Source organism: Marmota flaviventris, chromosome 4 (assembly GCF_047511675.1).
Source record: "Marmota flaviventris isolate mMarFla1 chromosome 4, mMarFla1.hap1, whole genome shotgun sequence".
Taxonomy (NCBI): domain Eukaryota; kingdom Metazoa; phylum Chordata; class Mammalia; order Rodentia; family Sciuridae; genus Marmota; species Marmota flaviventris.
This window is the reverse complement of record NC_092501.1, coordinates 13,625,039-13,653,021: the sequence shown is the minus strand read 5'-3', so window position 1 is coordinate 13,653,021 and position 27,983 is coordinate 13,625,039. Positions and strand designations below refer to the sequence as shown.

Below are 27,983 nucleotides of genomic sequence, written 5' to 3'. Positions count from 1 at the left end.
AGCCAGATTCCCAAAGGAAGGGAAGAGGAGGAAGCAGCCGGGAAAGGGGAGCGCGTGCGGGAGGGGTGCTCCCCACCCTTGACGGTTGGCAAGGATGTTCTGGATGCTGCGAGGAGTAGGCCCCTGAGTGTCCAACCCAGGGTGCCACACTAGGGCTCCACGACCGCTTCACTATGCTCAGACTCTGTGGGGGTTTTGAATAGAAAGGTTCATACACATGGCCACAAACCACGTCAGAATATCCCCCTGCGAAATGTGGTCAGGATGTCTCCTAAGAGGTGTGATGGAGGCTCAGGGACACCTGCTGCCTTGGTGATGGGTACCAGCTGGGCCTGAGGTTGAAGACTCAGAAAACTGACTCTTAGGATGTAGAGAGTTGTCCCAGGCCCCGGGACCCTTCAAGTCCCTTCCCATAGCCTCCTCTCTGTCCCCTTGGAGGCCTGTGAATACTGGGTGATACCTGAGCAGGGCTACAGTCACCACCATGAGCATCCTGGGTCCTTCTGCTGCAGTCCCACCTGCCCGGCCCCCGCCCTCACCTGGTAAGCAGCTTGTCTCATGAACTGCTTGGCTGGCTGTTTCCAGATAGCAGGCACCGTGATGACCCATCTGACATCCGAGTTCTCAAATTCCGAACCCGCCTGGTCACTCAGCTCCTAAAGTCAGGGAGACACATGCCATGGGTTAGGTGGCAGTGTGGGTCCGAGAGCACACCTCCAGAGGCTTCATTGAGAATCCAGCTCCCACCAGGGACTTCCCAGGAATCTAGCCTCTGCAACTTTCCAGGGTCAGTGGGGCAAGAGTCTGTTTTTTTTGAATATTCAGCAAGAAGAGAGCTCACTGAATGTCACTCAGAAATGAGGGAGGTGGTCAGAGGGAAATCCCTTTGGTCACTTCTTAGTCTTTGGACATTGGACAAATGACAACCTCCCAGGCCTCAGTTCTCGTGTCTATACAAGGGTGATAATAATACTTATGGGTTGTTGGAGGATTGAGAACTGCACTTACTGAGGGCTTACTATGTGTCAGTCCCTTTGAGCACTTTGAGGGCCTTATTTCTGCAAGAACCCACATAGGAAGGGATACTAACTGTGCACCTTTCCTGGATGGGAATGCTGAGACTTGGACAAACTCAATTCCTGTGACCACTGCACAGCTAGAAAGTGGCAGAGCCAAAATTTAGACCCAGACCCAGGTCTACCTTGACTCTAAAGGCCAAGGTCTTAACTAAATTGTCACATGTCATCTCATGTCTAGAACAGCAGCGCTGGACCCACAGGAGCACTACTGGTGGCAGCCTCTATTGAGGGTGTCATCTACCTTCTGCAAGCCCAGCATATGAGAGGAACTTTCCTGTCCAAACAGGAAGGGTGCGAATGACATGACCTAACTAAGGACCACGCGGCCTTCTACTTTCAGTTAAGGTTATTTTGCATCAGGGGGACCCATGAAGATAAATGGTATGGCCAAAGCATCAGAGATTTTTCCACCTGGCCACCACAGATAAGTCGCTGTTGGAGATCTCAGACTCGTATTCTCATCTGCAAAATGGGGAGAATAAAACAAACCCGCAGCAAAACTGAGAAAAGTTTGTGGAATGCCTGGCCTGAAGACAGCCTCTGATCAATGCTAGATCCTTCCTTCCTTCCCCTTCCCACTGCCACATTTACCAGACCAATCTGAGATCAAACCTAAACACACACTAAGGCACTTCTGTATCAAAGTCAGCTCTGGGGACACAAGATTAACAGGCTGGTTTAAAAAAAAAAAAAAGAAAGAAAGAAATTACTTTTCCTGAGGGTGTCTGATATTCCCTATTGTTTCGAATAGTTATCCCTGTTTGACCCACTGAACTCACTTCCTCTTTGATCAGTAAACAATTTTTTTGCTGTTTACTGAAAAGTCCTAATTTTAAAAATTGTGGTAAAAATATATGTGCCATAATATTTACCATCTTAACCATTTTTAAGTGTACTGACTAGTAGTGTTAAGTACATTCAGTAAACATGATTTTTAAAACACCCCTGCCCTTGGTCAACATAAAACAGCCATTTTTTTATGATTACGTTTTGTTTCTTTGCAGGACCTCGTGGGGCTTTGAAAAGCAGGGGAGCCGGCTGATGTGTTGGACCAGTCACCACGCAGGCCAATTTAAACTCTTTGCACAGGAAAAGGGCTCAGAACATGAGGGATGGGCTTCTCTGGGCTGTCTGGGAGGCTGAGAGGAGCCCTTTGCTCCACAGTGGCTGGGGAGAGCGTGGACAGCAAAGGCAGGCAGGCTGGGGGTGTGGCTCAGTGATGGAGCACTTGCCTAGCAGGCACAAAGCCCTGGGTTCAATTCCCAGCACTGCCGCCCTCCTCCATAAAAAAAAGCAAAGCAAAGACACCAACATGGAGGATCTTATTATGTCAGGTTCCTTCACCAGCTGCTCTCCTTCATGACAGCAGGATTCGTAACCAGACTGCTTGGTGGAAGTGCTTTCTCAGGCTCTCCACGTAGGCAGATTCATTCTACTAGAGTTCATTCTGGTCAGGCATGCCAGTCCCCTCCCTAACCAGCAACGTCTGAGGCTGCACCCTGCTGTTCTGAATCCAGAGCCTGCGCTCTCTCCCTCCAGGCTGCGCCTCTTCCTCGCAGGCAGGTGCATCAACCTGGAGATGGAGCCTAACATGCTCTGACAGGCATCAACCGCCACCCTACCTTCAGCGCCTGCTCCTTAAAGTACTGCAGGGCGTAAGCGAAGATTTCAAGGGCTTTGACTTTCTTGCCATTTGCTGCTGTCAGGTCTGTATCCATGGTGAGGTCCTGGTGGAGGGAAAAGGAATGAAACAATAATGAGACAAAGGAGAGATACACCTCTGACTTTGGGAACTGATGCTTGGAGATCTGGACAATCCTGGCGAGCCATGTATATGTTTCCCCATTTGACAAGGTAGACTAGGATGGTGTGGTCCCCCAAAGGGGCCTGGCAGCACTGTCCCTTTACTGTGTAAGAGGCTCCGGTTGTTTCCTATAGGCCCCAACGTCCCTCCCTCCCTCTTTATCCCTGGACCATCTGGGGGTTTCAGGGCAATAGCAGAGGCTGGGAAGAGAAAATGGGCAGCAGACACCACCACGCCTGGTGCGATTTACATACTATTTCCATATGTGGTCACACATGGTCACCCTCAGAGGCCCCTAGTGGAGGCCTAATTCATGTCAACTCACTGCCACGCATGACTTTCTAAACAGACATGAAGCTCTCACTCCCTGATTAGCTGCCAACCAAGCTACCAAAATAGAAGAGCTCCTATTTTAAGGTCTGCCCTGTCTAATCCACTGGGAGCGCAATATGGCTGCCTGCAGTTCTCTGCCAGAAGCCAAAGCAGCTGCTGCACACAGTCCTTGGATGGAGACTGCTCCATGGAGCCCAGATGCCAGGTGGACAGAGGTTATTTTAAAAATGATGAGAAAAGCGTCTGTGGGGCTGTGGGGCAGAGGATGGGCAGAGAGTGGAGCAAAAACCAGGAGGAAGCCCCGGGCCAATAGGCTCATTAATGCCAGGAAACAATCCGGGGACCTCTGGATTGATGTAGGCTGGGTGACTATGCTCTGCTTTTGAAGAGAGAAGCAGCAGCGGGTACAAAACTGTCCTGGTGTTGACGTCTGCACGTTCTTGTCCCACCTGCCACCTCCCTCTCTTGGTGCTTAGCAAAGATAACCCAGCCTTTGGCCCCCAGGCTCAGGAAGGCCAGAGCACCAGGAAGCCACAGCTCTGAACTTAAAAAAAAAAAAAATGAACTTGAAGTCAACAGTACACTGCCTCCGGCTGTACAGTCCCTGACATTCAGCATCAAATCCCATCAGGAGAAATGGGAGGAGTCACTTCCAGCCAGAGTCCATCTGCATCAGATGGAGACCCACGGTAAGGTGCTCACAGAACCTTGGAAGGCAGGGTGCTGGCTGCTGAGTCTCCCATTGACATTTGTTTTGACAGCTGCAAACATTTGCCTGCTGACAAAGGAAAGTGGTGCTAATGGGAGGAGCCCCGGACTAGGCCCTACCCTGTCCAGGGCACTGTTCTGAGAGATTTCTGCATCTTCATTCCTTTAATCCTTACAATTCCCCCACGAGCACGAAGGTGCTGTCATCGTCTCCATTTTACAGATGAAGTTGAATGAGGCACAGGCAGGTTAAGTAACTTGTATTAAACCTCTTGAAGGTACGAGAGGCAGCAGTTAAACCCAGGCTGCCTGGACCTGGGGTCCGGGGTCTCAAACCTTATCACTCTCTGCATCTCCAAGTCCTGGGAGTTGAAGAGAGTTTATGGGATGAAAATGCTCAAATTGAAAACAACTCCAGCTTCCTATTAAGCTTCGAGCTCCAACGTCCATTACCGAACTGGCTTTCTGGGAACAGAAGTGAGGCCACAGCCTGGCATGTGAGCCTCCTGTTATTGGGAGTTGGTGTCCTGAGCTCCTCCTTCCCCACACTGAGGGTTGATTTGTCAGCTGTTACTGGTTGTTTCTTCCAAACTGATTAGTTAATAGCCACTGCCATGAACCCCAGATGTTCTCAGCCCCTGAGGTGCCCTCTGAGGTGCTCCCTGTGGTGCTCCCTGTGCAGAGAGGAGCTCCTGATCTCCCAACAACCCAACCACTGAAGGGGGGACTCCTGGGACAGAAGGGGGGCCAGCATCCTGTACCCAACCTACAGCCAGGGTTCCCTCTGACTGACCAGTTTCCAAGACAAATGAGTAGTTCAATATTCTGAATGTCTCTCTGACCAATGGACACCAGAAAGCAATGTGTCCCACAAAAAGTGTCATGTGTTCAAGGTAAATGGACCTTAATTTCTGTTGTGGAGAAACCTGAGGGCCTCTGGGCTGGGACACATCCCACCCCCCAGGGCTGGCTCCTGAGGAGAACTCTCTCACCCCTGTGGTGTGCAGCTTCATCTTGAACTTCTCCAGATACAGCCACTGCTTGGCCTCGGTGGGATCCAGGTCATGGTAGAAGTCCCTGGCAGCGTATCCAAAGCTGTGGAACTTCCTCTCAGGGGTCAACAAGATGGTGGTCGGGGTCTTCTGGTTGGACACCCCAGGATCGCCTCCCTCCCATCGCCTGCCACCAAGGAAAGGCAGAGGTTATGAGGCCTTTGAAAATCCCAGTTCAGGCAGCACTGAGTAAGCACCCACTGTATGCATAGCTGTCATAGATGTGAAGGTGTAGGTACACTCTGGTCCAGGTGCCTGGCCAGTGGCCAGAGACAGGATTTCAGTTAGAAGGGGAAGGGGCAATTGCCACGTTCCTGCTCAATAACACGTTCTAATTTACCCTCTCACTCAGCACTTATTGAGGAGCTACTCTGTGCCACGTGCTGGTGACACAGGGACAGAAAATTTATGTTCTGCCTTCCAATAACTCAGGTAGGTAGGTAATTTGTTTTGGATTTTGCAGGGGTTGGGGGTTAATCTGTAAGCACTCAACAGCATCCGGTTGGCTTGAATCCTCTTTGAAAAAAATATATAAATGCCAGCCCTCTTAGATGGAAATGAGGGGACCAGAGAAGTGGTCTGAGGAGATCAGAGAAGGAACAAGTGCCCATGTGGCCATGTGGCCAGGAAAGTGTGCAGGACTCAGGGGGATGGGAGAAGCTAAGGAAGATTGGATCTCAAAGGGAAGAAGGACCGTCCTGGCTGCTGGCGGTGAACAGGTCAGGAGTGGGCAACGTGTATAAATGAGAAGAGCGACTGTGTAGCTGGAAAAGTGAGAAATGAGACTGGGAAAGTGGTGGCCCCGGGCTGGGGAGGACCCTAAGGACTTAGGAAAATCCGTGAATAATGGGGAGCTACCAAAGGTCTTAGATCAGAGTGTGACAGCATCAGAGCTGCTGTTCACGAGGGCAAACTGAACTAAAGAGGGCGGACAGGCAGCCAGCGGGCAGATGCAGAGTGAGACCTGGCCTGGAAGCCACAGGAAGAGAGAGGTCGGGGCAGAGGAGTGCCAAACCCGCCCAGAGGGAGAAGTGAGCCAACTGGGCATGGCCGTGAGCAGGAGCCCGGGCACCCTTGAGTCCGCAAGCTCAGGAGCCCAGAGGAGAGGGCACAGACAAGAGCTGAGAGCCAGGCCAGGGGAGCTGGAGGGAAGGGCAGGGTGTTGAACTCCTGGAGGGAGGGGTGGAGAATAAAACCCCAGAGTTCATGGGAGAGATACTGGCAGGAAATGAAGCTCACAGATCAGTGACAGCCAGGGTGACAAGAAGGGATGGGAACATCGAGGAGGGAAAGGGCCACTAAGGCGGAGCCAGAAGAAAGGCGGAAGACAGACTCAGGTGGTGGAGCAGAGCAGGAGTAGGCTGAACCCCAGAGAAGCTTCCTTCCTCTGTCACCAGAAAGAAAGGAGAGACAGGGAAGTGGGATGGAGAGGGCAAGTGACTCACGCTTCCTCTCTTCACTGCACAGAAGCCAGGGCTGCCAGGACCCAGGCAGCTTGCTCCCTTCCACGCGACCCTGGGAGCAGCCTCAGGTGGAGACTCAGCACAGAGGGGAAATGGGGCGCTCCCCTGGCCCCCTGGGGAGGTGGCTACCCCCCTGGCTGAGCTTAAACCTGCTCCCTGCACGGGACCACTGAGCATCAGTTGGGCCACGGTGCCCAGATGGAGTGCCGACCTCCAGCGAGATTTGCTGCTCCGATGGCTCTGGAACCATCCCTGGCCAGTTTCCCAGCCAAGCTCCATCAGGATGCAGCCTTCCACTCCAGGAGCCAAAGTCCCCGAGGTGACTGCATGGAGACTCGGGGATGATTCTCATGCCAAGCAGCAGCTCTATACGCCACTTTTCACAAATGGACTTGTCATTACTATCAACAGTGACATTTTCAGTAATGACCCCGTGAGCTTTTCCCTTCAAATTTTGATTCCTTCATTCCTATTTAAATGCAAAATATTACATTCCTCATTCCTACCTTTATCGGTCTGTATCATGGTTATGTTAATATGTTCTGACTGAAATAAAATTCGAGCAGAACCAACCTCCTCCAAGGACTCTACAATAACAAAGATGCGTCTCTAAAGGCCTGAGCCACAGTGATGGTCCTCAGTGCTCCTTCAGGCAAATAAAATGCCTTTTCACTCTTTCTTTTCTATTTTCACTGCCTGACTCTCCTGTGGAAATAACATTTGGAAGCAGACAAACATTGATTGGCATTATTTTCCATCTGGGAAAGCAGCACAGATCCTGCCAGAGATGGAATCCTAGGGGCCGCTGAGCGCTATGTGGTCTAGTAGAACTGGCTTTTCATTATTTCCTAATGAGATGACACCCAGGCACCCAAGAGCCTCTGGAGTTTTTTATAAGGACAGGGCCTCAGGCTGAACCACATCAGAGAATGATAAGCCAAACCTAGTAGGCTAGTGTTTTACACTGCATGTCATAAAACCACCTAAAAATCTTACTCTGGGGGTGATGCATAAATTTCACAATTAACCAGTTAAAGGAAAATCAAAACCATTTATAATGAAACTCAAACCCTCTCCTAGATGGAAAATTAGGATGATAAATCCCAGGCTTCCAAAGTTTTGAGGGGCCACAGAGTCTACAAGAGGGTCAAAGATTACCACTGAGAGAGCCAACATTGGTGCCAGGACAAACCAGAGTCCTAGTGGACATTGGTTTCCAGGGTTGGGTGGTGTGAGGGCTGCCGGGTTGCTCCGTGCATCATGGAGGGCAGGGTGGGGGTGATCTGGCACAGAGTGTCCAGGAGGCCAGGGTTACTCTGCCTTTAGGGCCACTTGGCTGAGATTCACCCCTCCTATTTCCTCCCGGGCCTGTGCCTTCAGCTCTTGTGATACTGTCACCTGAAAGAGCTGGTACTTCTCTGCATGCTGAGTACTTGATAGGAAATCTCATTTGCAGGAGGCAAATTCACAGGCGCCATTGCTATTGCCATTTCACAGATAGATAAGGAACCTGAGGTTTAGCTGGTTCAATCCAACATCTGGCTGAGCCAGCACCTGGACCTCCTCCATCACAGAGGCTGTGTAGGTCAGCTCCTCTCAACAGGCCATACCCTAGAGTCACCTGGCCAGGCTTCAAGCACAGTGCACGGTCCCTCCCTGACCAACTACATCAGTATTAAACCAATGCTTCGGAGACAGGCACTGGAGGCCTGTGGGTCAGAAATGGCTTGCTCAAAGTGGGGCAGTGGATCTGGGCTAGAATCCAGGGTCCTCCTCCTAAGTGCCATTCACCTGCCCATTGACTGCCCTGCCCCTGGTGCCGCTCAAGCCTGCCCCACCCACAGCACTCACCTCATCACGTGAATGCATTCTGGCTCCTTGGTGAAGCTGTAGGCATAGCCGCTGGATGTGGTCCCAAAGTCGATGGCCACCACCACAAGAAACGTCTGCTGTTCCGAGACGTTGGGGTCGGCATCATTCTGTAGATACAAGTGAGGCTCTGTGCCCGGGCCAGGCCTGGCTTTGGGGAGGGCAGTTCCACCCAGCCCAGCTGTGAACTCACTGCGGGCAGAAGGGCTTCCACATTCCTGCTCAAGTCTGCCACGTGGCAGCCCTGGGGACAGGGCAGGCCAGCCTCAGCCCCACTTGAGTGGTTTGGGGAGACAGAGGTGCCCGAGTGGGGACAGGACACCTGGGCAGGGCACTGCTTGCAGCTCATCAACCCTGCATGACTGGGGCTAATTATGGAAGTACTACCATGGAGCAGAAGCCCAGTAGCTCTCTGGTTTGACACGGTCTCCCCCACTGCCCTCCACGTTCCTGTGCAGACCTCCAGTGACCACCCCGAGCACTCTGCCAGCTGTGCCCTTCATGCCTCCCAGTGATCTCTCCATCTGTGCCAGCATTTCATGCACCTGAACAGGCTGGGCACACCCAGGACCCTACCTGATCCTGCAAAATGCCAACCACGTGACCCTGCCATGCCCATGCCTTCATCTGTCAGAGCCTTTCCTCATCTGTCAAGTCATTTGGGCAGATGTTCTTTTTTTTTTTAAAAGCAATGTAGACTTTCTTTCTTTTAACTCCCACACAACTCCAAATTATAAAAGCCAGCACATTTCAAAGCTGGTGTGTTGGTTGAAGCAGGAGGTGAGAACAATACCCACCTAACCACTGGCCCTACCCTCCTCTCCACCAACCTGAAGCTTCTACAAGGAACCCTCAGTGTGCAGAGTTTGGAAACCACAGGACCTGGCCACAGGTGACCAACCTCACCATTGCTAGGAATGAGGGACTTTCCAGGATGCAGGACTTTGTGCAACAGGGGGACAGTTCCAGGAAACCAGGACAGGTTGACACCCACTACCAAGCTCCAAAGCTCTTCTCAGCAGGGTCCTTGTGAGCTGTGCAGCTCATGCAAAGCCACGCTTTCCTCAGGTGCTTGACTGCACTGGCTGCGTGGATGCCCCTCTTTACAGCAGCCCCACAAGGACCACCCTTAAAGTGCAGGGCAGGGTGGGAGCAATGGCTAGTGCGAAACCCTGCTCCCATGTTCTCTCCTGGGCAAACTGTTGCAGAAGCAATACCTCAGCCTCAGGCTTGGTGGGGTTGGGTGGCACGGTGAGAAGCAGGCAGGGAACGGCAGAGGGCAAAGCCACTGCGTTTCACTGATTCGCTTCCTTCCCGGCAGGTGCCTGTGGTGGCTGGAACTGGCCTTTAAAGAGCTGCGCCCAGCCTGCCTGCTGGTGCCACTCCCCCAGGCCCTCAGCTCTGGAAGCATGGGCCACAGGTGGAAAGCCTTTCTAGGCCCCGAGTGGGGAAGGCGCTTGGCAGGGCTCCCATGGCCAGTACCTGGGATTTGATCTCCACCCAGTGAACATGCGGGGCTGCCCAGGGGCCTGAACAGTGAGAGCAGATGCAGAAGGAAAAGGTAGCCAGCTCACACGCACGGGCGCATGCACACATGCACACACTTCTTACCACGATATGGGAAGGGGACAGAGGCGTTATTCCTGTGTCCCCAAGACTCCGGGCTGGAGATGAATATGCAGAGGTGGGGGCCGTTTCTGAAAGGAAAGATAAAGTCCTCCCTTAGACGTGGCACAGGCTGGCCCGGGGACAGGAGTGAGGCCCGCATGGTTTTGCTCCTCAGGCTCTGGGCTGCTTGAAAGCAGGGCCCGACCCCAGCCAGGAAGGCAGGGGTTCCAAGTCCACACCAGCACCCCTTTGGGTTTGGTATTAGAACTTGACCCAGTGAGATGTCCCTGTCCCTTTTCTCCCAGTGACTACCAGGCTTCTCACTGTGCCACCCAACCCCACCAAGCAGGAGATGCTGTTAAGTCCTCCAAAGGCTGGACACTGCACCTATGAATCCCAGGAGCCACACGGGGCTTGGCATGTCCCCCTCCATTTAATGCAGAGCCTAATACCTGATAGGAGGGCTCGAGGTGACTTGGAAAGGCATGGCTGCTTCTGAGGGAGCACAGGAGCGGCTCTATCTGCCCCTTCTGCAGAATCACTTTGCATTAATCTCAGGCTCCTGCAAAATCTCTTTCAATTGGGTTGGAACTCAAACAGTATCATTACAGTGAGTACCCAACAGCCCAGGGACAGAGCAATGGTGAGAGCGAATGTGAGACCTGGAGTCTGCACAGCTGCCTCCCCTCTCTGCAAGCTCATGATCGCTCTCCTCCCCATGAGGCTCAGCTCCAGCTCTGTGAGAGCCACGAGACGACAGAGGCAAAAGGCTGAATAGATATTTCTCAGAGAAGACATACAAATGGTCAGGAGGCTTATGAAAACATGCTGAATGTCATTACTCATTGGATAAATAATGCAAATCAAAACTACAATGAGATACCACTCCACACCCGCTAAGTTGACAATTCTTTAAGGACAAGTGTAGGAAAACATGTGAAAAAAAAAAATGGAACTCTATGCATTGCTAGTGAGAATGTAAAATGGTACAGCGTGGAAAACGGTTTGGTGGTTTCTTAAAAAGTCAAATATAGAAGTACTATAATTCAGTGATCCTACCCCTAGGTATCTCCCCAAAGTAATTGAAAACAGGGACTCAAAGAGGTACTTATGTGTGTATGTTCACTACAGCAATATTTACAATAATCAGAAGATAGAAACAACCCAAGTGTCTATGAAGAGATAAATGGATAAATAAAAGGTGGTATGTGCATACAAAGGAATAGTATTCGGCTACAAAAAAGGAATGACATTCTTATACATGCTACAACATGAATGAACCAGAAAACATGCTAAGTGAAATACGCTGGACACAAAAGGACAAATACTATATAATTTCACTTATGTTTAATATCTGTGATAGACAAATTTGTAAAGACAGAAAGTAGAGTAGAGGTTACCAGAACCGGAGGGAGGAAAAATGGAGAGGTATTGCTTAATGAGCACAAAGGTACTGATTGGGGTGATGAAAAGTTTTAGAAATAAATAGCAGTGAAGGTTGCACAACATTGAGAATATCATTCCTGCCACTGAACTGTACAGTTAAAAATGGTCAAAATGGTAAGTTTTGTTACATATACTTTATCATAGTAAAAAATGTTTTTTTTTTCAAACAAGAAAAACAATTTGCTCCTCTGGGAGGGAAAGCCATTTCCCATTTCTATTAGCTTCCATGGCCCAGGGATCTCAAAAGAGCATGGAGAAGTCAGCTCTTTTCCTCCACCAGCCTGCTAACTCCACCATCTTCGCTGATCTCCCAGCACAAGGGTCCCACCTTCCATAAAAGCTGGGTGAACGCTGCCTCTCCACTTAGGGTCCCAGCTGGGTGATCCTTCCACCTGTTCATGACAGTTCCTTCCTGCCCAAGGCCCCTCAGACAGCCCTTGGAGAGATGCCATCCAGGCCCAGGAGCTGCCCTCTCTCCACCTGCTACCTGGAAGGCCTGCGGCCATGCGTCCACATTTGCACAGAAGGTCTTGGAAGAAACCAAATGTCTAATGGCCCAGAAAATCTGGTGTTGGCAATTAGCAAACAAGCTATTATCCACCGGCAGGCCCTCCACCCTGCTGCAGCTCGGTTCTAATTATCCTGTCACTCAGCCCTTCTCCAAGCTGGTCTGGGTCACCCCACTGACTTGCAAAATAGCGTGGGTCCAGCCACACACTGAACATGTGCCTCGGGCCCCCAGGGGACTCCAGGGGACTTTGAGGGCAAGAATCAAGGATTTTTGTTGTTGCTGCTCTTCTCCCCATATCTCCCTCCCCCACTGCATCCGGGGGAGTACTAAACAAATCATTTGACTTGCTGATTACTCGCCAGGCCTGGAGGCAGCTGAACTTCGTGGACTTCTTTCATCAGAAATTAAAATTCATCTACATTATTCAATGATTTAAAACTGATCTGCTGAGAAGGAATGGAGGAGAAAGGTTTTCATAGATACTTGTGTTACTGGGCACATCCACATCTGCACATAGTCCAAGCTAAAGATAATTATCAGTTAATGCCTACCGACCCAGCACAGCAATATACAAAGGCGGCAGAGACACATTTGTTTTCAGCTTATATCTCTACTTTGCCATTTAAAATGTCAAAGTGGTAGAGAAAACTTCAAGGTGAAAATCCAACCTTATCCCCTGAAGAGCAACAGTGGAAAGTTTATTAATCCTGGTGTGCTAATGATCCCAACAAGGCTTGAGATCTTGCATGCCTTAGGACTAAGCCTGAGAAGGTCAGTGGAGTGTGATCTATTCATCTCTGGCTACCTGAGCTAACAGAGGACGGGCATCACACGCCCCCTTCAGTCCTGCACAGCCATTACCCACAGTAAGAAAGTCCAGGTACCATTACTGTGGCCCTGTTCACTCTGCCTCTGTAAAGCTAGTACAATAACATCTGCCCCAGGCTACTTCCACCTATGCAAGTTCCCAGTATACACAGGTCAACTGGGGCACACTGGGAACATACGAGAAGCCAAAAGCTCAACCTGAATACAGGTTTTTATATTGCAGGTTTGCAAGAAAGAAAGGAAGCAGAAGAAAAGAAATTTCAGGCCCCAGCTGCAGAAACAGGGAAGAGAGACTGCTAAAAGGCAGATGAAAGGAAAATGCTTTATCAGGAAATGTGGTCAAGGGCAGAGCCCAAGGATCCGGGACACTGAAGAATACCTACTCCACCACTCCAGGTAGAGTGCATAAAGACCACCCAGAGCTCCTTCCTTGTCAAGCACTGAGTTACCCCGACATCCACAACACAGAGTGAGTCTATGGTTTCACAGAATTAGAAATATGCTGACGGTTTCAAGAGTGCAAATCATTAGCCACAAAACTAAGTTAAGCGGAAGGGAAGCAACCCCGGAACTTTCTAATAACTAGAAATGAATTGTCAGGTCTCCTTTGCTATTAGATAATTTAATACCACTTCAGTCTCATAGTGTGCAGATGATCTCTTTAAGGTTAATGAATATAAAAATAAGTTGATCAGGGCTGGGGCTGTAGCTCAGTGGTAGAGCACCTGCCTAGCATGCATGAGGCACTGGGTCCAATCCTCAGCACCACATAAAAATAAACAAATAAAATAAAGGGGGCATTCTGTCCATCTACAACTACAAAAAAAAATTTTTTTTCAAAAAACAAGTTGATCAAAGTGTTCACAGGTTTGCTCATAAACCTTGAACCCTCCTGTCCTAACACATTCATTTTAAAAATGAATTTTAAAATGTCATTTTTAAACTATGTCATCTTAAAACTAACATTTGCAGCAAAAGAAAAAAGAAAAAAAGAGGATATAAATAAATAAATAAATATTTTGAAGCAATGCACAGGATAAATAAATAAAAGAATCACTCGAACAAGTGTCCTACCACGGGGCTTCTTAGAACCCCAAACCAGGCATTTGAGGGGGACGTAGTTTAACTTGGTAATTGAATCCTCCTCACTTGCTTTAATGGAACAAGAATGAAAACGTAGGCTTCATCTGGGTTCCTGCTATAAAATGCAAGACATGTACTATTCAAACACATTTTTATTTGCTTCCAGCTCTAATGGCTTTAATCAAAGCAGACGTTCTTAAAATAAAAAAATAGCCTTGCTAAGAGAACCTCAAAGACAGCCATAATTCACAAACTCGCTGCTCTCCTCCTCCAGAGACATTAGTCAGCAAATGGCCGTGAGCAGCATCGTAGGCTTTGAGATACACAGATCGATCCTGCTCCATAAATGCAACATTCTTTAAAGATGAAGACAGAACCATTGGGCTGGCTTTATTCTACGGAGCTCCAGACTTATGTGAAAGTGACAGGTGGTCTCAACAATAGCGACAGGCTCGACTCTCCAAAGGGTCTTTCTCGACAGCTTTCAGATTTATGTATCTATCAAATAAATACCCATTTCTAAAGGATTTTTAAGGTCTGGTCCTTATTTTAAAAATTACACACACACATTTTTTCCTCATTTTTCTTCCCCTGCAGGCTATAAGAGGACAGGCATTTGCCTCACTGTCTAAAATCAGGCTGATTGAGAAAAAGCCCTCTCTATTTCTCTCCTGATGCACCCTCCTCCCAGTGCCATCTCTGAAAATTGATCAGTTCAAGGTCATGTGTAGGTTACTTGCAAATGTCTTTTAAGAAGGAAAATAAAAAATCTTTTATGACCCTCTAACAGGCGTCATGGCTAGCTGAACTAATGCATTATTACCGTAAGCTGAGCCTCCATTTCAGTAAATAATTTATGGGCTTTATTTTTTTAATCACCATGGTTGATGTCCAGAGTAAATGGAAATTTTATTGGCATGAACAGGAGACCCTCTCACTATGAAGAACACTGAGTGTAAAATAACCACTCTCCAAATGCTAAATAATAATTACGGAAATGAGTACTCACCATGGCAGAAACCACAACACCAGGCTCAGTCTGAATGGGGGCGCTGCATCAGATCCCCGACACCAGGCGGCACCTTCTAGTTACCCTTCCTGCCTCCTGGACAGTCCAGGAGATGAGATGCCCCAGCAGGAGAACAGGGGCAGCTGGGTTTCCCCAGATAGTGAATCCTGAGTCACTGCTATCCCAGATGGTCAATGGGCAGTTAGTTCACTTTCTCTCTCTTTACCACAGGTTCATACACTGATTTGTGGGCCTCCCACTTGGGCCTCTATGTGTCCAGGCAATTGCTGGGAGAGGTAAGGAAACACTACCTAGATGAATAGTTTTCAAGAATTATATTCAGCAACCTTGCAGCTCCTGCCCAGCTGCACCCAGTGTCTGGTAGGGCTCTACCAAATCACCCCACACATGGTTCCAAGATGTCCACTGGCCTCCCTCCCACAGTCTCTGCTCAGTGGGGCAAGGCAATGTCTTACTTCATCTCTGACCCTCAATGTCAACTGGATGAATGGAAGAAGGAACAGTGGACACTGCATGGATGGACGGGGGAATGGGGAGATGGATGCTTCTATGTGGGACCAAAAGTGAACTCAGTAGATATCCAGACTGGAAGGGTGTAAGGATGGCCTTAGGCCTGAGCCTAAGCAACTCCATTTTAAAACTCCAGTTTGAAACCTGCAGTCTCACCAGGCACGCCTACGGAGCCCTCCAATATGATCGTCAGGCATAGTCCTGACATAAACAAGTCACTTCTCCTGACAAGCTCAGAGTGAAGTCTCTGGCTTGTTGTCCTCACCCCGTTAAGGGGGAAAGGTGAGAAAATCAGGGTGGAGACCCCACCCTGATTTTACACCAGGGTAAATGACGTCACTGAGAGACCTAGTGGCAGCTGATAGGGATTGAAAGGGTGGTGAGCAGCCCACAAATTTAGTATAAATTATGGGGCAAATGAACAGACAGACATTCAGCCAGCCAACAGTGATGCCCTCCTGCTGAGGGCCTGATGAGGACCTGGACTGACATCCCAACTCTTCTCATCGTTTGCTGATCCTCTGCATCTTCCTCACTGCTCTCAGACTCCACACCACATCTTGACCCTGGTGAGAACCAAACTTCTCCCTACAACCCTCTCCTCAACAGCTCCACCCCAGGAGAAGCCTGCCATGGTCCCTGACCTGACCGCTGTGGTCTGAGTGAGTGTGCATCTGCTGGACTTAGAGCCTAAGGCTTGAGACTTTTGATCTGACACTTGAACTTAGCATGCAGAGGGAATGTCTGTCATGAGCCTGTCATGATTAGGTGTGTTTGCAGTGCTTAGGATTAACCTAGAATTGTTTGCTGTGAATTGATTATGTCTATTGCAGTGCCTAGCATTAAGGATAGTCATTTTCTTGATTAAGAACCTATAGAGTGAAACTGTATTGAATGATTTGAGTAAATACAGCATTGACAAAGGCAGAAGTGCGTGGACATTCTTTATTTGCCATCATGACAAAGGGCCAGTGAGGTGTTTCTCAGAGTGGGTAGCCACACCCGGGTTGGGACACTGGCAACGCACATTGTGAGTTACCTCTGATAATTGGGATCAGCTTCCAAATCTCCTGGATCTGCCTCCCTCCTCAGACACCCCTTTTGCCAGGGAACAGCATGGCTCCCAGACAGGAGATTGCCATACTCCCTCCGTTCTTATCCCATCCCAAGCCCTGACATTCCTATTTCCTCACACCTCCCATGTTCACTGTCCTTTGCAAAGTCACCACCGTAGCCATGCTCCAGATCCTCCCAAACTGGACCAGGGCTCCTGCTCTGTCTCCCTGCCCTGGGCCTGCCCTGCCCCAAGCCACAGTCACCCTGTAGTCAGAGCGTCCTGGTCAAAGCACTAAGTCTGCTCACATTCTCAGCTTTGTCAGAGGTCTCCCTGATGACCATTCCACCCTGGGTAAAATCCAGGCCTTCACTCCTCACCTCCATCCATCTGTGGCCTCCTCTCTCCATTTCATCCTTGGCCAGACCAAACCTGCCCTCAGGCCCTAGAACATCTGTGCCTGACCAGCCTCCAGGGCTCTGCACACACTGGCCCCTTTCTGGAAGAGTGCCCGCCCTGGCTTCCACAGGCGGCCAACTCCACCTTGTCCTCTAGGACTCCACCTCCAAAGGCCGACCACCTCTGAGAGAGGAGAGGCTTCGCAATTCCATGGTACAAGCAGACGGGAAAATGTTAATCAGTGCCTGGCGATCCACTGGCAAAGCCCAGATGAAGGAAATTCCACAATAGCCACATTTCTCCAAGAAATTACCACCAGGGAAATAAACAGAGAAGGAGGGGAACCTACAGACCAGGGGTTCTCAAACTTTGATGTGCATCAGATCCCCCATGGGCTTGTTCATGAGAATGATTCTGGTCTCACCCCTAGAGTTCCTGAGCCAGTAGGCCTCAGGCTGGATAATTTGCCTCTGGCATTAGCTCCCAGGCCCCTCCACTCTGCCCTGAGACCAACTGCTACAGCTTAAAGCGACCTCAAACACTTCAACCCCAGTAACTGCCCTGTGTGGACATTCATTGGATCCCAATTCAAAAATCAAAACCTTTTTCCATTTATGAGATAATGGGAAATGCTAACATGGGCTGGATCTTGATGATATTAAGGGATTTATTCTTAGTAGCAGAGCTATATCATTTTTAAGTCTTTGTCCCCTGGGAATACATTCTGAAATGTTCACAGATGAACTGATCACAGATGAAACGATCTGTCTAGGATTTGCATCAAACCAATGGAAGGGGAAGGGCAGAGATGAACAAGACTGGCCACAGTTAATAATGATTAAAACTCGTGGCAGATTCATGGGGGTTTGACACACTAATTTCTCTACTTTTGTATGTTTTAAATTTTCCATAATAACTTTTAACATGCAGAACATGGAAGACTGGGGAGAGCAAGACAAGGATTTTCTTCCTTTCCTCCGCCGTCTATGGAGCACCTGGCCCAGCCACAGTAGGCTCCACCCAGACTTCTCAAGTCAGTGAGTTTATTTAAATCCAAACACACGGCCTTTGAAGGTCTGGGGAGGCTTGGGACCTGGTCTTAGAGCAGCTGAGGGGTGTACTGCGCTGGCTCCTCTGAGGCCAAGGCGATTGAGCTTCAGCAGTGCCCCTGCCCACAGAGACAGAGTAGCCACCAGCTGGGCACTCACCCACCAGGATGGTCTCCAGCCAGCTCAGAGACAGGTTCTTCCTGGTAATCAGCCCACAGCTCTTAGACTTTGTCACCCCGCTGCAAACCTGGGCCTCAGAGGAGGCATGGGGTTGTTCCTGACCCCCTGTTGGAGGTCCTTCCAAATCTGAGAAACAGAGGAGCTGCCCCAGCAGAGAAGCAGGGTCACTTTAAGGACCAGACATGCTCATTTTGCTTTGTCCTTCAGTCAAGCTGGGATCCGTACCAAACAGGTGGGGTAATGAGTCTCGGTGACAGCCCTGACATCTTTCTGTGATTCTCACCCCAGAGAAGAAGGGCAAGCTGAAACACTGATGTCAGATGTCACCATGTGACCCTCTGTACCATAAGAGCAGGCCCTGAGTCCTCCTGAAAGGTGGATATGGGTGGATATGGGTGCAAATTCCCAGCATGCAGCATGGTATCCTTCACTCTCAGCCTTGAGTTGGCCTTGGCCTTGGGGTGGCAGGGGTGGCAGAGGTGGCAGGCGGGGCCATCAGCTTGGGATAGAGGCCCAAGGGATATGTCTTCTAAGAACCAAGGAAGCCGTGGAACAGGAGCAAAGCCCAAGTGGGATCCTTGGCTGCTGTTCTTGGAGAAGCACAAGGAAAACAAAATGGCTGCAGACAATGACCAAAAATATTGTCATAGCAGATGGAGGGGACAGAGGTACAGAGTCTGTGAGCCTCGAGATGCTGCTTCTCCTTGGGCCCCTTCTCCCTCTGTGAAGTGAATCCCAGGGCCGCCACTGCCATGCCTCAAGAGCAGAGGAGACCCTGCCTGAGAAGCCCTCTGAAATCACAGCCCACCAACCACTTTCTGAATTCTTCCACGGATCAGATATTTACATCTATTTTTTTACTTTAGGTTCTTTTTCAAGGTTATTCAAACTCAAATTATTAATTTGAAGTTATTAGGAATTACAGATCCAGCAGTCTATCAGGAAAGCTCTCGTAGTCTGCTCTCACTGAAAGTGGACTGTGTGCCAGGCTGAGAGCTGCGCAGGAGTCTCTCATGAAATCCTGCCTCATGGGGTTGCTGTGCGGTGCTGCGTCATTCCCATTCTATGCATGAGAAAAATGAAGCCTAGAGGGTTCACACTGTCACTCGGGGTCCCCCAGCTGGACTTGCCGCTCTCTGACTCAGAACCTGACCCCTGCACCAAGCCAAACGCAGGCCCACACGCAAGTTCCATTTCTCTTAATAGATAGAAGCACAAAATAGATGTGAGTTTAGGGAGCTGGGAATTCCAAGGTCTAGTGGCCAACACTGGGCAAGGTCCTGCTTGCTATGTCATCCCATGATAGAGGGCGGAAGGGCAAGAGAGCACAAGCGAGCAAGGCAGGAAGGGGCAGAACCCCTCCTTTTATCAAGAGCCCACTCCTGCAGGAGCTCACCCACTCCTGCATGAGACCCATCACCTCCTAAAGGGCCCACTTCTCAACACTGTTGCATTGGGGATACGTTTCCAACACCTGCAATTTGAGACACACATTCTAATCACAGTAGATGTGAATATAAATCTCCATTTCTCAAATAAGCAGATACTGTAGGGAAGTCAGGAGGTCACAGGCACAGGGCATTCCCCAGGCCCCGTAGTCTCTCCTGCTGTCTCCAGGCTCAACTGACCATGTGGCTCATTCTTCCTTGGGCTGCAAAGCTGAACAGGGGTCTCTATTTAAAAAGCCTATAATCCTTCAAAATCCAAACACTGAGGTAGGGCAGGGGGTATATTGATAACATAGAGGTCAGAGATACAAGTTCAGAGTCAGGAAAGCCCAAACTCAAATCCCAGCCTGGCCACTTGCTGGATACATGCCCTGGAGTGAGTTACTTAACTTCTTGTTCTGACCTAGAAAACGGTACTGGTGGAGGTGGGTGTTCCTTAAGGAATAAATGAAACAAACCCTATGAAACCTGGTGCATGGCAAGTGCCCAATAAATTATTATTTTGTTACTTATTATAATCATTACCATCATCATCATCTTCAATCATCATCATCAAATCAGTCCATCTTCTACTGCGATAAGGACCATACCTTTCACCCTAAGACCGGCAGAGCCCTGGCTTAAGTACACAGTCAGCACATGCATTTCCTTTACCTTTTGCTCCTCTGGGCTTGTGAATCTCACCAGACAGAAACTTGGCAAGTGAAACCTTCAGGGAAAATCTCAGTGATGGGAAGCATAAGGGCCACTGGTGCCGGGGTGAGGGGACCTGTCTGGCCCGACTTCCCACTCAGGCTGTCTGCTCAGGGGCACTTTCTAGACAACCAAAGAGAACTTGGGAAGCCACGTGACCATGACTTCAGCTTTCTGTCTTCTACAAGGAAGGCCAGTTTCACATTTTAAAACTGAGCAGGTCAATGTACAAAACTCTTCCGCACTCCAAGGAAAAGATTTCACCTGTCTGGGCCTCTGGAAACCCCAGGCTTTTAATTCCCCAATTTATGGTGAACCACCTCAGGACAGATCAGCCTGCAGAGGCCATGGTACAGTGCTGCAGCTGTTCTGAGGCCAAGGAAAGCTGCTGTGCCATTCCAGGCCAGTTGGTCTCACACTGAGAAGAATCCTTCACCTCCCAAATGCTCACCTTCTTTCCCTAGGGAGGGGGGAGTGGTCAGAATGTGAGGGCAGGGAGATGGTACAGTTGGATTCACCTTCCTTCCACTGAACCCTCTAATGACAGAGAGTTGCACCACTTCCAGATAGGAAGCTCACCTTATCCCACCATGTGCCCTGTGCCTGGGGAAATGGAGCACAAACTTTCAACTCTGCCATCGCCTGCAGAGTTCCTTAATGGAAGCAATGTCCCAGGACAGCTGAGCAGTTTGTGCACTGCACAGATACACACCCTGGGGAAGATCTCCCAAGCAGGGATGCATGCATCCAAAGACAGGAGCACCATGTTCTTATACACAGGTGCCATGCTAAGGCATGAATGGAAGGGCTACATCACCTAGTGGACACCTCTTTTGAATTTTTTTGCACCCAAAATGGGTCTTGCTCTAATCCACATAAAAGCACAAAGGTGGCCATGACACTTAATAGCAACAACAGCAGCAATAAAGGAAATTCCTATTAAAATACGAAGCGCCCTATCCCTACAAGAGTTCAAGCAGAGGTAAGATTTATCTGAGCTACAGAAGGGTAACAGAGGGCCAAAAGAACTCAGGAAGTGGGGTGGGAACTAGCCTTTATGGATTGGTGTAAGGCTCACTAAGTGCCTGCCGTGCGCCCGAGTGCAGAGGCCACGGCTGCCATTAGGCACAGGGACTTTGGACCTGAGAACACTGGGCCAACCCCAGCTGCTCATTCACCAGCCTTAGTGGATATGCAATGTCCACCCCAAATCATTCCTCCCTTCTTAATTAGAACAAAAGTTTAGTTAAGAAGGGAGAAAGCAATACCTCCCCAGACCTAGGCTGATGTGTCCAGTATAAGTCAGTCATGGTGAACCCCATCCCTTGACAAGACAGCCAAGAACAGGTGTGTGATCCACACACAGGGGAAGTCTGGCAGGCTCCCGGGAAAGAGACATCCTGCTTCTTAAGTGGGCTCCCTGGGAAGAGGGTGGACACACAGGACACGAAGCCAGTACACAGGAGTGGCCACCACTGGATAAACCTCCATGAGCTGCCGAGTCCCCTCACCTCGGAGCCTGCTGTACCTCTGGACTCCTCATTTGGGGAATAATTAATTTTCCTTTTGCATGAACAAGACTAAGTCAGGTTTTCCACACTTTGCCAAATAAAAACTGGCTCCAGGCTATGTAATCTTGAACAAGCTACTAACGTCCTCTGTAGCTTGGTTTTCCTTATGTATTAAGTTGGGATAATAATAACGCACACCCCCCAGGATTCGTGAGCATTAAACAAGAACAAAGCAGACAAAGGTTTTAACAAGTGCAGCTATTATTACTTACAGTGTCTCGTTTTTATCCCTACAAACAGCCCACGGAGATAGGAAATAGGTAGTTATTTGCCCCATTTAACAGCAGAAAAAAACAAGGAAGAGAAAGGTAAAAATCGCACAGCCAGCAGGTCCCTTTCTCAGTGGCTGAGCCCCTTCCCCGGGCCACATCCCAGCCCTGAGGTTCAGACTCCATGGCTAACTGGAGTCTTCCCCACCTGCAAGGAGCAGCAAAAACAGGGAGCAGAAATGGGAGCGACTGCTAATAGGCAGTGGGCTCTTTACAAGGTGATGAAAACGTTCTGGAATTTAACAGCCGTGATGATTGCACCACCTTGCAAATACTAAAAACCACTGAATTATACACCTCGAATGAAACAGGAATTACATCTCAATTTTAAAACTTAAAGAGCTTAGAAACAGCCTGGTAGGAAAACCGTTCCCTGCCCTGCCTGCCTCAGGAGCACAGCCCTGGGTCCTGGGAGCAACATCCCCAGCCCCTCCCCACCCCTGCCACCTGGGCAGGCTCCTTCCTTCTCCAGGGTGAACCTAGCCGGGGAGTCCACAGTGTGGGGTCAGCACGGAGGCAGCAGCTGGCATGGCCTCTCCCCAGCACCCCGTGCCCTGTCGACATAATAACATGGGCACCGAGCAGGGACAACACCATCTTGCCTTTACTTTCACTTTTTTCTTAGATATTCTGAAGCCACTGGTCCAAGAACAGCTGGCTACCCCCAAAGTCCAGGCATCCTGATGCTGGCAGAGGGACCGAGCTCCGCCCACTCGCCCACACCCTGCTGGTAAGATAAGCAGCGTCCAGGTCTTCTGGAACAAGAGTAGAAGACACCTAAAAACCTGCAGAAGTCACAGCCCCAGCATTAAAGGAGGGCCCTTGCTGTCACCATTGCGAGGGCCAGAACTGTGTCCTCCAGAAGGTGAAGGAAAAGAGAAGACAAATGTCAGAGGGCCCAAAAAGTCCCTTGGCTCCCTAAGCCAGGACAGGCCCCTGTGGCCTGGGGAGGAGTCCTGGAGAAGCTGCCCAGGGCAGAGGGACACCCAGAGCCACTGCCCTGTGGAAACAGTCCACCCTGAAGTGGGCAGCACCTTCCCGTGTGGCAGCCAGCTTGCAGGTTGGGAGGAAGGAGAGCAGATCCCTTCACAGACATGCTAAGACCATTTAAGCTTAAAATCCCTAATTGCTTCTTACTTTTTAAATACAAGACCTTCAGTGGGAGATTTACGTTCTTACGAAGAAAGAATTAGTAAACTGGGTCCAGTTATTGATTAACATTAGATTTTGCTAAGTTAAGCACTCATGGCAAAATTTCAAAAATAACTACTCTCCAAGGGAGTGGAAATAGAATATCTTAACTTCCAGAGCCGTAAAGGAAGGTAAAACAAATGGAGATTTCACTGAATGAACAGTTGATTCCCTCAGGGCTGGATTTGCTCAAGTCTTATCCCAAGAAATACAAAGCCATAGAAGGGTGCTTTCTAGGGAATGGGGTTTACCTCCAGGCCTCTCCACAGAGCAGGGGGAGGGACCCAAGCCACGGGACCCAGAGGGCCACCCCCCACCCCACACACACACCGAGCATCCCCTGGCTCACATAACGCCAAGCAGGGTGACGAGGCTGGCAGAGGTCCCCTCTTTTACACTATACCCAACTCAGCTCCTGCCCAGAGAAGGCAAACATCGGCCACCAAATTTTGTAAGCTTTTGAATTTGAACTTAAAGCAAACCAGTGTCACTTAAAACAAAACAAAAACTCTGGTGTGAACAACTAACAGCAGGAACAGAGCAAACAATCCCCACACTCCTAACCCCACCCTCCTCCCCACTCCTGCCCTGGACCATACTAAAATGCAAATGTGAGTCCCTCCAAATTCTTTACTGAGCTGCGGTGGGGACAGCAGGTCTCAGAGTCCTTAGAAATGCCAGGAAATAACATGGGCTTAAGGGGCCCTGGGGAGATCAGTCGATAGCTTAAAATATTCAGAATTATTATGGGTGTCACATGGTACATGCATGTCATGTACACATGAGAGATTCAGCACACACGGCCTCCCAGGACCCCTTGTCCAGCCCCTGCACTCCAGTAACGCAGTGCTTGGGTCCAGGGAACAGGACTTTGCACATTCACAGCCATGCAAGATGGCCAGTGGCCCGAGCCCAGGCTTAGGGAGGAGGCTATGGGTACCCGGGTGGTCTGTCTCTGGTTTTTCATTACTGCGGGCCTGTCCCTCCCAGGATGCAGGCCTGCCCACTTGATTAGGCCTGAAGGACGGCCTCTCTGACTTCACTGTTATCTTTAACAGCTCTGTCTGCAACTCAATTAATCAGCTGGCCTCTCCTCTGCAGAGTGGAATGCTCCAGACCATCACAGAGGGACCATGCTGACTCCCTGCAGGCACACCCCACTGAGCCCGGAATGTCTGAGTCCAGGGCACTGGCCATGGGAGGTGTCCACAGGAAGGCCTCAGACTAGGAAAAGCGGGGGCTAGTGGCAGGGACACCCACACAGGCCCCACTCTTTCAACCTTTAACTTCCTGGCCTCTCTCCCTCTCCACAGACCTAGCCTTGGAGGGTCCTGAATAGTGTGGTCACAAAGCTCAGAGTCTTGTGGGTTAGTGAACAAGAAGGTTCTGGAAACTCAACAGGCAGTGGAGAAACAAGCCACGCATCACGGTCATTTCAATCATGAGCCTCTGACCACGCATTTTCAGGGAGTAATTTCAAATGAAATATTGCAAGTAAAAGCCCTGTGGACTGGGGCTGTGTGAGGCACTGGGTTCGATTCTCAGCACCGCATATAAATAAATGAATAAAATAAAGGTTCATCAACATCTAAAAAGATATTTTTTTAAAAAAAGCACTGTAAACTTTTGTTCTGCCGTAAACTCACTATGACACTGGGGTGAGGGTCTAAGAGGTCTGAGGGCAGAGGACACAGAGGGAGGCGGGTGGGGAAGGGAGCTTCTGGGAGGTGATGCTTGACTGGCGGCTGCAAGGGCTGCTGTGCTGAGTGAGCAAGATGGGAAGGGGACAGCTGTGGGGGCGGGGAGGGCAGAGCAAGGCAGAATCTTCCCAGAGGGCCCTACACCCTCTGCCTCCAGACTGTCCCCAGGGTCTCCTCAGAACCACCAATTTCATCACGTCCTTCCCAGCCTTAAGCTGGAGCTCTCGACTTCATATCAGATCCAATATTTTAACCAATGGGGAGCCTCCATTAGCCCCTGGCCACTACCCCTGTCATTACTGCCCCTCATACAATCCCCTGGACCAGCTGGGTTGTGCTCTCTGCCATCTGGGAAGCCATCTGCCATCCTCCAGCGTGTCTTGTGCACAGACTCCAGGGAGAAAGGCGCTGCTGTCCTTCCTGTGGGAGGAGCTGACCCTCATGGCTGACCTCCAAGCAGACATGGCCCTGAGCCGCTCTTCCAGGGGCGAAGGACGTGTCTGAGGACCCAGAGTTAGCTGGAAGATACCAAGAGGGATACCAAGTTCTGTCCTCGCCAACTCTAAAGCAGACAGACCCTGTGCCAGACCTCAGTTTCTACAACTACAACTGTCCCATTCACAGGTTGCTGTGGGTCCCCAAGGGAAGACCTGTGAGAAAGACAAAGATAGACAAAGTATGGCACACCCTTGCAAGGGACTGCTACTCACAACCAAAATGGAGCCACTCAAAGCACCAGGGAGAATATGAGACCCTGGAAAACAAGGTACACATTCCCCACAACTCCACTCACAGGAAGTTCAAGAACAGGCAAAACTAGTCCAAGGGGTAGGTAGGTACTGGAAAGAGGCACAGAGAACTTTCTGGGGGGGTCCAATTTCCTGTATTTTGACTGGCATGGTTACAATGCATGGATTCCTATAGCTGTTATAATAAATTACGCCAATGTGGGGACTTAAAACCAGACAAATGTATTCTCTGACAATTCTGGAGGTCAGACGTCTGAAATGGGTCTCGCTGGGCTAAAGTCAAGGTGTCAACAGGGCCAGGTCCATCTGGAGGCTCCAGGGAGGATCCATACCCTGCCTAGAGGACATCTGCATTTCTTAGCTCATGTCCCTCCTCCAACTTCCAACCCGGCTGCCTCCCATTCTCCTGCTTTCTTTCATTTCTAAGGACACTGTGATTACACGGATTACCCCGGCCACCAGATACTACAGGATGATCTCCTCATCTCCAGGTTCTTCACCTAATCACACCTACAAAGTCCTGCCATGGTAACATGTTAGGAATGTGTTCCTGTGGGGGAAGGCATGGACACTGTCTTGGTCTGCTCAGGATACTGTAAGAAAATACCAGAAACTGGGTAACTGATAAACAACAGAACTTAATTTTTCAGTCCTAAAAACTGAGAAATCCAAGATCAAGGCATGGGCAAATTCAGTGATTGGGGGGTATTGGAGATGGCACCTTCTCACAGTGACCGCACATAGTGGATGGGGAAGGGCAATTCTCTGGGGCCTCTTTCATAAGGGAGCCAATCCCATTCATGAGGGTTCTTCCCTCAGGACCTAATCACTCCCAAAGGCCTCACCTCCTGAGACCATCTCCCTGGTGACTAGGTTTCAACATATGAACTTGGGGTAACACAAACATTCAGACCAGAGCAGATATCTTTGGGGGTCCATTATTCCACTCACCACACATAGGTATATCCATATGTAAAAATCCATGAGCTGTTTGCTAAACTTTGTAACCCTATGGAACATATACTGGACCAATAATAATAATGAAGACTAACAATTAAGGTTCCTAACCTGGGCTGCTGAGGCCATGTCCCTTACTCAGCTTTGTCCTTTGCCCACCCTCTCACTGTGTCCTCGCTCCACCCTGCACCATTACCCTGCTTTCAGAAACTGACGTGTAACGAGGGATAAAACCTCCCTCGAAGCCATCAAGAGGCAAAGCTGACTTGAATCCAGGTCTGATGATTCCAAGCCCGAGTTCCACCTGCTCTCAGGGATCACCAAAGTCTCCTGCACAGGAGTCAGGCAGGTGACCCAAAGACAGAGGCATTGCTTTTGATGCCTCTCTGTTACTGGGTTGTCCATACAGAACCTTTCCCTTTGCTCTGCCTTAAGAAAAACAGCAATACAATTGAGATGAAGAAGGGAAAAAAATCAGCTCAATGGCAGGAACAGTACAGTGTGAAGAAGACCTCGCAAACCGGACAGCCCGGGCCGCTGCAGGGACTGCAGCGCTATAGCTCAACAAAACAGCCAGAAAGCCAGACTTCGTGTGAACTCTCTCATATTTTTAATTATAGGCAATGTATCCAATTTATCCAAGATAATGGATGAGCAAACATGTGTTTCCAGGCCGCCAGCTTGCCACCATGAGCAAGGTACACTGCCTCCTCCTTCTATCCAGCTGTACCACCAGCAGGCAGCAGCCTCACCCCAACAGCTCTGCCCTCTGCAGGACATGGGGCACCAGCATTAGCACCAGCTAATAGGAAGCAAAGCTGCCCCGTGACAAGGGACTTGGAGCAGCTGGAATGAGGCTTCCTGCCCGCTGCAAACACACATTGCAGATGGGAGCAGAGGCCCTGGCGGGTAGGGAGCATCTCCGCCTGCTCCGCTATAGAACCCAGCTGCTCCCACCCACTGCCAACACACCTCCGAGGAGAGGGGCTGGGCCTTCCAGACTCATCTGTCATTTTTCCTAATGCCCGGCTGAGGGCCTCTGACCACAACCCAATATCTGAGCCAGGGTCACTTCTGCCCAGGCATGAGCCTTGCTCTGCTGAGCCATCTTTGACGGAGCAGCCCCAGTTGAGGCACCACAGCACCCACCCTGAACCCAAGGAAGAGAGCTAGGGCCACTTTCAGGTCTACTTCTGTGCCTTCTACTGAGCCTGGGGAAGTGTCCAGGCCTTTCTCCTCCTTGGAAGGACCACCTGGGTCTTAGGAGTGGCTTTTTGTGGTTTGAGATAAGGCCACAAGGAAATGTCCCCAAAACTATCCAGGACAAGGATGAACTATCCATGCTTGGGCTCAGAACATCAGGTTGCCACCACCCACTCTCTCCCTGTGGGGCCATACC

The 27,983-nt window shown here is 49.9% G+C and overlaps 1 protein-coding gene across 5 annotated transcripts in view; it reads right to left on the bottom strand.

The window, feature by feature from the left end:
• Nucleotides 1–27,983, bottom strand: part of Hspa12a (heat shock protein family A (Hsp70) member 12A) — a 64,453-nt gene that overhangs the window by 19,889 nt on the left and 16,581 nt on the right. For 2 of the 5 annotated variants that reach the window (XM_071610875.1, XM_027930302.2), the window contains 5 exons: nt 9,920–10,005; nt 8,291–8,418; nt 4,917–5,103; nt 2,702–2,806; nt 540–656 (listed from right to left, as the gene is read on the bottom strand). In XM_071610875.1, the coding sequence (XP_071466976.1) occupies nt 540–656; nt 2,702–2,806; nt 4,917–5,103; nt 8,291–8,418; nt 9,920–10,005 (623 nt within the window). Of the gene's footprint in view, nt 1–539; nt 657–2,701; nt 2,807–4,916; nt 5,104–8,290; nt 8,419–9,919; nt 10,006–10,368; nt 10,479–11,690; nt 12,036–27,983 lie in introns of those variants that run through there. The other 3 variants (XM_071610876.1, XM_071610873.1, XM_071610874.1) reach the window with 3 other exon arrangements.